This window comes from Uloborus diversus, chromosome 9 (genome assembly GCF_026930045.1).
Source record: "Uloborus diversus isolate 005 chromosome 9, Udiv.v.3.1, whole genome shotgun sequence".
Taxonomy (NCBI): domain Eukaryota; kingdom Metazoa; phylum Arthropoda; class Arachnida; order Araneae; family Uloboridae; genus Uloborus; species Uloborus diversus.
Window position 1 is genome coordinate 101,224,825 of NC_072739.1, and position 14,732 is coordinate 101,239,556.

At 30.8% G+C, this 14,732-nt stretch overlaps 1 protein-coding gene across 1 annotated transcript in view; it reads right to left on the minus strand.

Annotated features, from left to right (window-relative positions):
* Positions 1 to 14,732, minus strand: part of LOC129230397 (1-phosphatidylinositol 4,5-bisphosphate phosphodiesterase gamma-1-like) — a 112,739-nt gene that overhangs the window by 10,098 nt on the left and 87,909 nt on the right. Inside the window, 8 exon segments of the mRNA XM_054864795.1 lie at positions 825 to 949; positions 1,652 to 1,739; positions 3,097 to 3,183; positions 8,148 to 8,157; positions 8,220 to 8,377; positions 9,290 to 9,356; positions 12,122 to 12,316; positions 14,040 to 14,108. Of these exon segments, the coding sequence (XP_054720770.1) occupies positions 825 to 949; positions 1,652 to 1,739; positions 3,097 to 3,183; positions 8,148 to 8,157; positions 8,220 to 8,377; positions 9,290 to 9,356; positions 12,122 to 12,316; positions 14,040 to 14,108 (799 nt within the window).

The window sequence follows — 14,732 nt, forward strand, 5'->3', positions numbered from 1 at the left end:
CAAAACTGATCAGTTTCAGAAATGGGGTCGGTATTATAACCAAGATTTTTTTGAAAAATTAGTCAAAAAAGTTATTTTTAGTAATATTAATTTAAGAGCACAGAAAAAAAAGTCAACAATAGTTATATAAATATTAAATAAGAATTACAAATGAATTACTAAAAATCAGTCATAATTAGTAGTAATAAATTGCATGGGGGTGCCATTTTTTACCTAAGAAAGGATTTTGCATTTTAAGTTGGCGAAACCCATATCAATTGAAAATTCATCATGTACTGAATGCGAAAATATTGTAACAGATCAAGAAAAATCGTAGTGCTCTTGTTCAGAATAGAAACAAAAATCTGCATTTGCCGAGGCAAATTTTTTACAAAAACATTATTTGGAAAACTTTGTTTTAAAAACTCACAATTGTAAAAGCAGACAAATTTCATACACAATTTAGCAAAGTATACATTAATGATTTTAATATAGTCCAATTACTTTATTTCTCCTTTTAAAATGGTTATTTCTAAGCTTCATGCTACATTTTGAACAACGTGTTTTCAAATTAGCGTCGTGTTGCAAGTTGTTCGTTTTCACAAGTACCGAATAAAAGGCAGTACAATCATATACATTCTTTTGTAACACATATGAACATAAAGAAAAGGCGCCCTTGCATCAAAAGGCGTCTGACAACCTAGAAGATCATTCAGTCAAAACCCTTGTCAAATCCAATCATTTTATACAGCATCTGACAACCACACAGTCATATACCCAATCCAACCACACAATATTTCAAATACAAATGATTGCTGAAATAAAAGAGGAGAATAAAGACATACCTGGAGTTTGATAATTTAGAGCAACCATTTGCACCCCACAGTTCCAAAGTTTTATAGGATCAAAATTGGAAGAATCGATTCGACTACCTTTTGGATAAACTCTGCTGAACTGTAATTTATGATACGTGAAGCTTTGTTAAGTTTAAACAACTCACTAAAAATTAAAATCTTTGTGATTAAGTTACAATTGAATAAGCAAATATATAAGTGAAATGTATAGATTTAACATCAAAACTTTAAGTTTGGAAAGTAAAAGGGATGCATTTAAAAAAATTAAAAGCAATTAAAATAAGAGAATTAAAATAAAATAAAAGATCTTATTTAACATAGGAGAACTTTCCAAACATTCAATATAAAAGTTGTGAAATTAATGGGGGGAAAAAAAGAATTTTGAATGTAGACAAATAAACTAATTAATATTGATTTGGTTAATTAATTTTCCACAACAAATTAACAAGAGTTAAATATTTATTGAAGAAGAGGAATGTGCCCAAGATAAAAGATGAGATTTACAGCACAAACAAAAAATTATTTTTGACATACTTTCCTTACATAAGTGCTAAATAAGTACTAGGAAATTGATGATTTGGTGAAAATCAGTAATAATAGAAACATAAATATAAAGATAAATACTTTTGAACCATACTGGGGAGAAATGATCATTATACTGTGACAAACTATCATATAAAACTTCCTTTACATTTTTAAGTAAAATAATGGCTCAACTTAACAACTATCGAAATACAAACAGAAAATTTTACTCTAACAGTATTTACGAAAATGTATTCATCACAAATTGTGTACAGTTTCTTATTAAAAAAGGATATTTTAGAAGAAATTTGCAGTTGGTAGGTCCTATCAACTTTTCAATTTTTGTTTCTGGAAATGAGGACATTTCAGTAAAATTTCCAATCTCTGAAAAAATAAGAAAATTTCATGTATACAAAATTTCTGAAAAAAAAAAAAAAACATTCAAACAGCATATTCTAAGGTCAATGAATAGAAAGTATCTTAGTAGGTAAGGATACTACAATTTAAACACATGAGTCTACCTTTAAACTTTCTCAAAAAAGGACAAAACTAAAGACATTTCTAGGTCTAATTTTTTTTTTAAGCTTTTTTACATTACTACGTATAGAATTAAATTATTTCCTAATTTTGCACTAAGTGCTCGCTGATTACTAATTAGCACCTGATACCACTTTAATGATTTGGCTAACATGGTATTTTGGGACTAAAAGAAGAGAATAACAGAGAAATCGCTCGTAATACAATGCAGGTAATGCACATTCCAAAAGGCAACACCTTGAAACGCTAAACTATGATTCAATACTGAAATTATTGATATTTTTGGTAAATACTTCTTTTACACTAGTTTCTTCTAACTTTCACAATCTCTTAGAAGTTCCTTGCTTTGTTAGAAGTCAATTTTTTTCATAATTTATTACATCCTATATTTTCCATGCAAATATTTTTCTGGGAACAAAATGGTTCTGGTCAGGGATTACCCGAACTTAAGATTGCCAAATGAACTCCAAGTTTCGCTAATTGACGAAAATTTTACCAAAAAGAACTCCAAATTTTACCGAATGGTGATGATTTCGCCAAATGGTCAGACAAAAATTGTTTGGGAGGTCACAGTGACCTCCCATTGGGGCACCCCTGGTTCTGGTACAAATGCTGAACCACCATGACAAACAAAGGTAAAATTAAAATTGAATGAATATTTTTATGCATGTCATTGAACAATATATGAAATACACCGCCAGCTCAGTCATTCCATCCAAGGACTGCAGTTTCATGCTTATTAGCACTCATCAGCCCGGAATAGGAAGTGACTGAGCTGGAGGTGGAAAACCTTTTAAATAAGCCAAGAGTGCGAAACAAACTGGTAGCTAACATAGAATTAGAACTAGACCAAACACTTGTTGAACCGAACCATTGCTTTGGTCACTTGTCTGGTCAAGTGCTAATTCTATATTAGCTACCAGTTTGTTTGGCACTCTCGGCTTATTTAAGAGGTTTTCCACCTCCAGCTCAGTCACTTTCTATTTCGGTCTGATGAGTGCTAATAAGCACAAAATACAGTTCTCGGGTGGAATGACTCAGCTGGCTGTGTATTTTATGTATTTCTGCCTTAGCCCTGGCTATAGGGCGGTAACTTACTGAAAATCAAACAATATGTTTCTATTAAAATAAGAGGAATAAATGAATTAATAAATGTGTATTCCGTCATTATCATTGATGTAAGATTTTTAAATTCAAAACTTACTATCTGGATTGAACGGCATGGATCTGCAGTATATAATAAGGTTCGACAATTCCTTAGATATTCTGAGTGTCCTTTCCATTTTTTTTGCTCTGTTGTAACTGAAAGCACAAAAGAACATTACACTAAGAAACTCGGACTTTCAAAAAATTCAACAAATGTTTGAAAATAAATAGACTGGGCATGAAGGGACTGCTTGAGTGTCAGCTCGTAAATTTTGTCTCAAGTGTTTTCGTTGCATCATAAAGGTCTTTGAATTCCCAGAGAATGTCTGCTTTTCTGTTACTGGACACAGATCACGTTAGTGAAAGACATTCAAACTTTAAGGAGCGTTGTGCAGGACTCTCACAGATAAATATTTCTGCAGTGACAACAGTTGAATAGTTTGTATTTTGTAACAAGATAAAACGAACCACATTACAGAATAGTAGTAATGTTTGTACTCATTTTGACACAAGAAAAATGAAGCAGCGTACACATTCTTCTGTCAAACTAACTGAAATCACAATAATACATATTAGAATGAATTCAGATAAGATCTTGATGAGTTATTTCCATGCTGATAATACAAATGAGATTGTCGCGAGGTCGATTGGCCGCGAACATGAGAACTTATGAAGAACACTTGAGTATAAAATAAAATTTTTTTATTTACAATTTAAAAACATAGACATCGTACATCCTGCCACCAGCAGGTATGCAAGTAGGAGACAGAATCTAGCAAATAAGCGACTCGCTTATAAATAAATGTTTTTGCTGTTGCCACTCACTCGGTGGCTAAACTTTTCAGGATAAAGCAAAATTACATGCAAATTCGACTGAATATGCAAAAATAATAAGTCCTCCACAAGATTTAAAAAAGAAAAATTTGAATAAAAAAAGAAGAATCGTAAAACAAAAACAAAAAAAAAAAAAATCATCAACAGAGATGAATTTGAAATTTTTTTTTCTTTTCCTTTCTTGCTGTATGCTTTTGAAGAAAACTAGAAGTGATTCATAAGTTTATTTTTTCCAGAAGTAGTTGTATATTATGAATAGAAATTTCCCTTTTAATCCTTAAGGCAAAAAAGAGAAGGGTTTGTTGATCTTTTTTTTTTTTGGAAAGGTGACTTGATAGACAGTTTTCTTAGTAGGTGTCTCAAACTTCCACATGGGAACCGAGAAATTAATTTATGTGGCTTGTTGTTTGCAAAATGATTTGATTGAAAGCCCTTATTCATCAGTGCTGAACCTATCACTTAAGGGTAATGAACAGGATGTCAAAACATTTGAAAATTGTCAAGGATACTGTTAAGCGTGGTCTGATCTTAGTGGGATGTAAATTATTTGCTGATATTAATTAAAAATTGAATCAATACTCTTAGCAAATTCAACAGTGAAAACTTCCTCATGCGTCTAAAATGTTGATACCAGTTGAAGCAAAACGTAGTAGTTGTGATTATCTTTCCTTTTCCATGTTTTTCCACATTTGTTTAAAAAAAAATGAAATACAGTAAAACCCCTCCTAAAGAACACCCTTCAAATGCGGACGCCCCTCTTATGCGGGCAATTTTTGATTCCCCAATTCCAAGGCAAATAACATTATTGAACAACTGTCCTGCAGACAATCCTCTACTGCGGACAAAAAATTTGTCCCATTAGTGTCCGCATTAGAGGGGTTTTACTGTATATTTAAATTTTGTATGAGCCCTGCTCCGTGAAATTTATATTAATATGAAGTGTGCCCTGCGGGGTCAAGGTTTTTTTTTTTTTTAATTTAGTATTAGCTTTTGTTTCTCATACCATTTCCCCTTTTTCTAGTTTTCATGTAGTTTTGTTTCTTATCATAAAAGCAAAATAAAGATACCTCACATGAAAATACAAGTCTTGCTTTGTCAAATAAAAGCTATTTATCGGTCCTAAACTAAGGTTTTAAACCACCAGTTTTGATCGCCTAACTGCTATTTCGCAATCCTCTGCGATTCAAATTTAACAAACTATTGTCAAAGTTCATGTTATTTTTAGAAAATGAAACACACACACACAACTGCTCATTATCTTCACTTCACTTACCTGTAAAAAAATTTAAAAATAAATAAGCATAATAAGAAAAAATCCAGCATCTAGCCCCAGGCATTCATTTGAATTATGTCTTGAATTCAAATTTTGTTTTTGGCGGCAATCGCAAATTGCAATAGGACATTAGTTGTTGGGTTTTTTGTTTTACAGGGGTCTGTCCAGGATTTTTCACAGGGTCCGTTTTTTGTGAAAAATCAAATAATTTTGTGAAAAATGAATTAATTTTGTAAAAAATAAAAAATAAAAACATTTTTTTGTTAAAACGAAATTTTAGAATTTAGAGATGGCACAAACTGCATCAATTAAACTTAAAGTTGAGTGTTTTCTTCTTCTATGACGAGAAAATCATTCTGGATTTTTTTTTCTGATATTTGGCGGGGGGGGGGGGGGCATCGCTCTTTCAAGTATCAATATTTATCTACCATTCTGCATTACGTTAAATTATACTAGATATATTTCTGTACAGTATTTAAAATAATTGTAACAAAAATGTAAATAAATAAAACAAAACTCAGAATAGGGTTCAGCATTCAACTTTTTGACCCAAGACACTCTTAAAAAGCACGAAATTTCGTTTCTAACTTATAAATTCCGTGATTTTAACAAAAATAAAAAGATATTTCAATTGTTTACCTCTTAACAAAGCGTAATAATCATCAAAAATTCGAAAAATCGGATTCCCATAGCGGATGCAAAGAGATCGCAATTCTCAAAGTGAAGGCATCAAAAGTATAAGAACGGCTTGTAAAAGAAATATTTTTGATAAAATTATTTTAAAATTGCATTTTAGAGTCCTATGATAACATATCATTAATATCTGTGAACACAGTTGACCCCCCCCCCCCCAAAATAATAATAAAATAAACCATCTATTCAGCATTTTAATTTTTGACTCATAACAGAAAATGGAATTTTGCTTTAAAAACTTGAAATGAGAGTTCTAACAGAAATAAAGAGACTTTTCATTTATTTGAATCCTAATAAAGCGAAGTGAGCTTGAAAAAAAGAACAAAATATGATTCTCATATCGGATGTTAAAAGATTGCATTTTTCAAAATGTAGACATCTAAAGAAAAAAAAAACAGTAATTAAAAGAGTTTACTTCAAGTTAATCATCCTTGCTAGCATCGAAAAATCAAAACTCATAATTTTCTCCCAAAATAACAATTAAACATCGCACCGCACCGTAAAAACGCAAATATTGACAAGCCGACAAAATGATGAGAATATTTTCTAATCTCATTATAAAGGTTCAACGCCAGACGCTAAGTGGTGATAGTTTTGAAGTTGGTAACCCTATCTGAAGCGAGCATATTTTTTCTCACCCGTACTATCCCTTTGCAGTTCTAAGTTCATTTCGCAGATATATATTATTATTGTTTATTAAATCATGAGCGGAGAAAAGTGCTTACCAATGCCTTTTCAGAAAAGTTTACAACAACACCGCTGCTAATTAGATGTGATAAAACAAACAACCATTATATTTATTTGGCAGTAGCAATTATTTATCGCTTGCAGGAGCATCACAAGAGTGCCGATTTTTCTTTCTTTTTTTTTTCTTCAAAATTAGCCGATTTTGTATAAGCTGATCCCTCTAATTTGACTTAAAAAAAAGGTTCCAAAAATTATCTGTTTATAAACAGAAATATGCGGTTTATACACAGAAATATGCGTTATTTTGCTTTCAGATTTGCTCTTTCAATATACAATTTGTGACAGATCCGATCTTGTTTATCAGAATTTTGTGAAGGGTCCGTAATGTTTGATCGGGATTTTGTGAAAGGTCCATTTTGTTTGATCGGGATTTTGTGAAAGGTCCGTTTTGGTTGATCGGATTTTTGTGAAGGGTCCGTTAACGGACCCAAATATCCTCTGGCCAGACCCCTGTTTTAACAAATGGAATCGAATGGAAATGATTCCATTTGCACCTAACTAGGTAATATGATGCATATCCATAGAAAAAGAAAAAAAGCAATTTGGATGTGGTGATAAAGATATGGTTCTTATGGGCATTTTATATTCGTACATTTATCATAAAGATTATATTTACAGAGCATACTGAAAAAGTATTTTTATTTTTTATCAGTCTTAAATGATGGGAATTAGTAATCTGGAAATTTTGAAGTTTTACTATTTAAATTGATTTTACACAAAAAAACTTGTTTTTCATGTAAGATCTGCTTACGTTAAGCATTGAACAAAAAATTAATTTATGCAAACTACAGCCAGTTTGTAATCATGATGACAAAAATTAGTCAATATTAATAAATACTGAAGACAAGGAGATAAACTTATGCTCAGTGTCATGATAACGTGAAAAGTCAAAAGAACATCAAGTACAATCAAGTGAAGATAATAAGCAATTTGTGATTACTCAAAAAAAAAAAAAAAAAAAAAAAAACGTCTAAAAATAAAAACAAGTTACATTTTAAGAAATTAAATTTCAGTTATTTCTATAAATACTTAAAAACAAAAACTTTAAACTAAGGGATTATAAGAAGGAAAATTGTGTGTATGTTCATTTCCTCCCTTCCCACCTCCCAATAACTTGGTATGATTACTATGGTAAAGGAAAGTAGTTTCAGCTATAAAGTACAGAATCAAAAAAATTTTATTAGTACCTATCGCATATTGTTGCACTGTAAAAAATAAGAATTTATAAGCACTACACACCCAAATAAAGCACTTCTAAGAGTACTTAATTTTTGTCAAGTAAAATAAAGCATCTTTAATACTTTTATTGACCCATGCAAGCCCTGGAGTAGAATTAAGAGAAATAATGCAAAACAAAGAAGAATGCAAAAATATGTTTCAAAAGAAATGCAAGACTAGGAGCAAAATTCCAAGTTCACAAGAAAAAAAAAAACTTTTTTTTTGTAACTTGTTTATGTCTAGGAAATAAACAAGTTAAATTATGAAAGCAATTTAAGAGAAAAACTTCTATTCAACAGCCTGAAAAGAGAATTAATAGCAAAAATACATAAAAAGCTAAGCACAATGTAAAGACTCATTAAAAATGTCACATACAAATACTAATGAAATTGAAATGAAAAGGGGGGAAAACTCACCATATCATTTGCAGACTGTGCAGTCTCTCGAATCCTTTGAACCCATTCAGTCATTTCATCACGACTACCAGCAGCAATTTCAATAGGAGTTTGCTGGCGAGGAGACACTATCCTGAACACGAAAAACCTCTCTTGAAAGGATGTGGAGGCTAAAATATCTGCCAAAAAAACACATAACAAATTATTATTAATTTCTACAGCTTTTAAGTTAATATGTTTATCTTGAACCCAATTTTGCTTGAAAAATCTGCCTATTCCATAATGCTACAACTTCCTTAAACTGTAAAATTAAACTCGATTCCGATGCAGAATGCTGAACATCCACACAGCTTGGGAGTACAGGCTTTGAATTTCAAGAGTTATTCAAATTCAGGCACATAATTTACAGCATGGAATAAATTAGTTGAAAAGATTAAATTAGAATATTTAATTGATTTTTGTTTCAAGAATAATATCATCAGGGGCACCCCTAACTTAAATTTTTAAAAGGGGGATAGTTCTCAGTTTACCAAATGAAATACCAACTATTACCAGATGATAAAATACACGTTTGCACACATATCTACCTCATCTAATGAGAAGAGACTTTGAAAATCATTATATGTAGTTTTTGAAAAATTGCAATATTGTATCCAAATTTGCCGAATGCTCAAAGTTTGCTGGATTAGGAATTTTTTGGAGGTCACACTGATTCCCCGTGACCTTCCATTGGAGAGCCTTGGACTATTATTACCTCTATTTCATTTAATTACAGTGAAATCCCGGAACATTGAATTTCAAGGGACTGCTAATTTTATTTAATGTTACGGAACTCATGCAATCCAATGAGAAGCAAGTTAGAACTGAAAATTGCTATTGCAAAAACTTATATTTTGTTGTATTGGTATTGTTGTAACAAATTTCACTGTATCTTATTTAGTAACTGAAAGAAGCTACTGAACTATAATGGAACGCCATGTGCTATTTAAAACCATAAAAGCAGAACTCTGCCTTTATGAAGAATGAAATTTATTGAACTTGTATCAGAGTGACTATGTTTAAATTTTCTGCCATATTTGCATTGAACTTACCTACAGTACAGTTGACAATATCTATGCTGCCTTTCTGTAAGTTACCTAAAGGCATAGCTTCAGCAGACTGCAAAATAAAAAAAAAATTGAAGGACAGTTGCTTTAAAAATATTTACCAAGAATATACAGAATGTGTTTTAAAAAAAAAACAAGACTCAGATAAAACGAACATAAGTTAAAAACCTAAGTGATACAAGATTCAAAAATACCACAAATGATTTAAAGAAAGCTGTAAAATGCATTTTAAAACTTAATATACAGAAGAAGACATTTAGATGTTTCTTCAAGCGTGAAAAGTATAGTAGGCAGCTTATTTTAAAAGCAACACTGAGAATAAAACACCATGAACAATGCAATATAACTCCAATAGAGTTTATTCACATATTCATATAAAATCTAATTATTTAAGCACTTTTCCAAACAATTTTTATTTGAGGCGCCAACAGAACTGCTATAAAATGCAAGGTTTCCACTACAAAAGTAGTAAACTTTGTATTAAGTACAAAAAAATATTCAATACTTTTTTTGATTATACAATACTTTAATGAAGTATTTAAAAATAACAATGTATGAAATTAATGAATAATACAAATAATAAGAAACTCTAAAACCGCTATAATGGTCAGTTATTCAGAGTAACTTTGAGCTGTAATTTCAGTAATTCAAACTACTCCCCTAGTATTTTGATAGAACTTGTTGGTACTATGGTTTTATTGAACTTCTTGGTATAAAATGGAAGAAAAACGCCAAAAGTATAGCATTTTGGGTTTCAAAATTAAGAATTAAAAATCATAATATCCATTTAAAATGAATAATTAGCCTGTTTCAAAGCTATCCCATCACTTATTGTCCTCTTGAGACATAGGAGAAATGAGATGCAAAATAAGCAACAGTACAACCTCAATATCTCGAATTTCTTGGGACGGGAAAAAAATTCGAGATATCAAGTTTTTGAGTTATGAAGGTTTAAAAAAAATTACACTAGTAACTCTCACAATTACATACATGTACACTATATGCATTTATATATGTACTATGGGACTACTTTGAATTACGCTCAATAAAGTAGTCTTCAATATTTTACTAGATTTGAAATAACATAATTGTCGAAAGTGCACAGGATGAGATTTTGAAATGAACAACAATTTCAACTTGGTTTTTTCACCTAAAAATTTAAAAATTCTAATTTCACCTTCAACCAGTAACCTCACATTAAAAAAGTTCTCAGCAGCCATTTTGTAGGATTTTAAAAAGCAGAATGATGAAAATAAGGAACGCATTTTTCCGTTTTTGCCTGAAAACTGATGGACAAAAAATCAACCCCCTTTCCTCAAAGTGGAAAACATGTTCGAGAGAAATGCACAAAGATTCAAAAATTCTAAACTCTGGGGAAAACACAGCACCCCCCCTCATACCAACACTCCCCTAGTATCTCGCCCCAATCCCCCATTCACAAAATTTCCAAGAAAATGGATCAAAAAAGTTAAACAATTGTCCCTGGAACACAAGAAAAATTGCCAAAAAAAAAACGATAATTAAAAGCTTGCATCTGTGCAAAAATTTTGAGATATCAAGGGTTTCGAAAAATAAATTTCGAGATAACTATGGGAAATACATAGGGGTTTTTATAAAAAATGCTGGAGAATTTTTTTTTTTCCAGATATCAAGGGTTTCGAGATCAGGAGACTTGAGATATCAAGGTTTGAATGTATTTTAATAAAAATAGTGCACATAAAAGCCGAAAACAGATTTTTTAAAGTAAAAAAAAAACTCTCCCTACGTACTTCACAGCAACACAATATTTTAAAAATCTATGGTATTGAAAAGATATACAATGTAGGAAGAAAATTTTCAAAAATAGCTTTTGAACAGAGACTTAAAAATTATCGAGTAATGCAATTACCTGTGTACAACCAACGCCCCTGTAATACTAAACGCCAATTGCTTTCTCAATTTCAACGTACAGCAAAAAAGAACTCAAAATTGTTCAGAGATCACTGCTATCTATAGGAGTTCTTTAAAATTAATGGCACAGAAATTAACTATTGGATAATTTTAAAAAATTAATTTAGAAATTAACCAATTAATAATTTAATTTGAATTTTTTGGATCCCTAGCCATAGTTGGGTGGCGTTGTTCTCATAATTATTATAATATGTGGGCAGTTCATTTTTTTTAAGGTTAATGTGATAAGTGATAGCTACAGTCAACTCTCAATAACGCAAAGTCCCAAGGGAGAGGCTAAAACATTCAAGTTATGGGAAGTTTCCACAACAGTCTCAAGAGTTAGGGACTTGATGAAAACTTTGAGATAAAGGAATATTCGAGTTATCAAGATTCAACTGTATTTATTATTAAGGAGGCATAGGTACAACATTGCCAATCTTTTTCTTTTTTGGAAAATAAAGAGTTGAAGACCTTTTTCATAACCTTGTTGAGAGAGTGGACAGCAGGGTCTCTTAGTTTTTTTTTTTAATAAGTCAAATATGCTGGAAAATTTGAAATGGAGCAAAGGTAACCGATATGGCTCAAAGTTGCCCGAAATGACTGTATCTTTATGCAAAGAGTAGATTTTGTCAAAATTAGAAATTTAGCCTCAAATCGAAAGCATTTGAAAATATCAATCACTTGCTAAATGTTACTCTAACTTTTCATGAAGCAGCCTGGTTATAATGAAAATATTTTTTGGTTCCTATTCATCAACACTTCAGAGATTTAACCATACATGATGCTATACAATACTTTTGCAGCTAGTTTTGAGACATTAAAAAAAATAAACCATTCATCAATGCACAAAAAAAGTAAGAAAATGTATTTTTATAAAATACATACATTTTCATCACTATTTTCTGCTGGTTCGATTTCTTCAACATAATTGGAAGGAAACCAATGCTGTTTTTTACCACCATAATCACCTTTCCACCAGCCACCATTTTCTTTACTAACATTAGTAATAATAGCATGTTTCGGGAAGGATAATTCATCAATGCGTTGTTCACGGTAGTCAAACAGAGCCTTCACTGTGATCTAAAACATATTTCAATAGGTTAATTACAAATTTAGTAAGTAGAAGAAAATACTAAATACATTTAAATCTTTCTTTCACAAAAAAAAAAAAAAACCTCGTCTTGTACTGATGAAATTTAAATGAAAATGCTTCTCTTTACGCTTTCAGTCTGTAAAGATAAACTCTCTTTTACTGGAGAATACGTGAAAGACAATGAACAGATTGATAGAGAATAAAATTAAACTTTTCTTGCAGACGGAATTTGGAAAAAAAAAATAATAAATAAACAAATAAAATTGTCTGAAGTTACAGTACAAAATACAGAATCGAGCCAGTTTCCAAGTTCTTACTAGCTAGTGTAATATAAGCCGCAAAAATATTGTAAGGCATAATTCATGAATAATACAATGATTAGTCAACAATCGACTCATTATTTTCCATCTACTAGAAAAAGGACTACCAAAGTGACCAGATGAATGTCATTTAAGAAACGGGAAAGTCCAATTCAGTGAAATTAATTCATTTTTTGTTTCACGCAATCCAAACACCTGCTGTAGAACTTCAAACATAAATAACTAATCAACTAACTTTTATATTTAATTTGAGAGATTAAGATGAAAATCAAAAGAAAAATAGACCCATGAAGAGATCTCAAAGTATTTACACATTAAGTAATTACCAACAATGTTTTTCGTGCTTTAAAAAAAAAAAAATCTGGAAGAAATCTACTTCAGTAGAAAGTTACACCATAAGCACTTTTACGCAACAATTTTCATTTTCTCATACAGTATTTGCAGTTTAACAGACTATTTGTTCATGACCAATCTCTGTGCCGCAAAGAACTTGACTGCATTATCTGTTCATGAGAGAGTTGGAGAGAATACAAAACATTGATTGTGAATCGAAATCTAGATTTGATATAATTTTATGGATATAACTTTCTAAATTGAATCACTTGATACAACACCAATCATCAAGAAATAGTTTTCTGTTTTGCACCTTACTATAAGTACCATTAATTAAAAATATTTTAAAACATCCTATGTTAGGAAAATTGTTATGTTAATAGCATAAAGTCAAGGTTTTGATCTATATGTAGCTTAAAACTTGACATGTTAGATTAAAACTGAGATCATTTTGGGACTCAGACATCGAAAGTTAGTCACAAACAAGAGACAGATCTTAAGACAACCAAATCACTGTTTTCTAAATTTATTCTTAGTATCATTTAAGTAGGAATTGCTCCATAAAAAGATATAGACAACCAAATGTTAACTTTGTATTTCATTAAAACTAAAATATCATATACAATTAAAATGAAGAAAGAAAAAATGGATTATCATTAGTGTATACAAAAATAGCCCAACAGATAATAACAATAGCAGCTGAAAACATACATTAAGGGGGGGGGAAGCAAATGTCAAGCAGAACAACATTTGAATTCATGCCGGATAACACAACTGAAAAAAATTTAAATGCTTGCTTTCATAGATTAATATGAATGTAGCATATCATAACTAAAAAGTGAGCAAAGATTACGATGATTTTCAGCAGAGTAAAAAAATAATAACTAAATAAATATACATAATATAGAACTTAAAAACGCAAAATGTCAATATGCAATAGAAAATTGCCATGATAAAAAATAAGGAAAAAACATTTATTTTAGTAAAATGTTAACAAAACAAGCAAAAAAAGGGGGAGGGGAGCATGAGCATGCTGACAGATAAATCAATCACAGACCCTTGATTTAAAACAGTTTGGATCCATATACATTCCTGGAGCACCATAAACAGGAGAATATTCTGGTGCCTATTGAAAAGAAAATATAACTTATTAAAGCACACACAAAATGATTAGATACTCAATCACCAAATTCTGAAAGTCAAAATATTTTGCTTTATACATAAATGCAACAAATATGTTTCTTAGATATACTTAAAATAAACACAGCAAAACAAATCATGTTTAAAAAAGTTATCAAATTTCAAGCAGAATGGCAACTTACTAATACCAATATTACAATAATTGAACTAATAAGCAATTATTGGGTTGTTCGGAAAGTAGTTTAGTTTTTTCACGACAGAGGGTTTAACTGCATTTTTTCAAACCCAACTTCACACTTAAACTGCATAATCATTATATCATTCAAGAGCTGATATCGCAAGGCTTGTGTGTGAAGAAGTTCAACTGAATCTACACAGTAGTTTTTGGTTGGTACTCTTTTAAATATGGAGAGCAATAAGCAGTATTTTTGTCATAATTTACTTTTTTACTATAGAAAAGATAAATTTGCTGTTCAAGTCAGAAAGAAATAACTCATGTGTATGGAGAAGATGCGTTGACAGTATGCCAGTGCCAGAACTGGTTTGTCAAATTTCGATCCGGCAATTTTGATGTTGAAAATGCACCATGTTCTGGAAGGTCGGGCCTGTT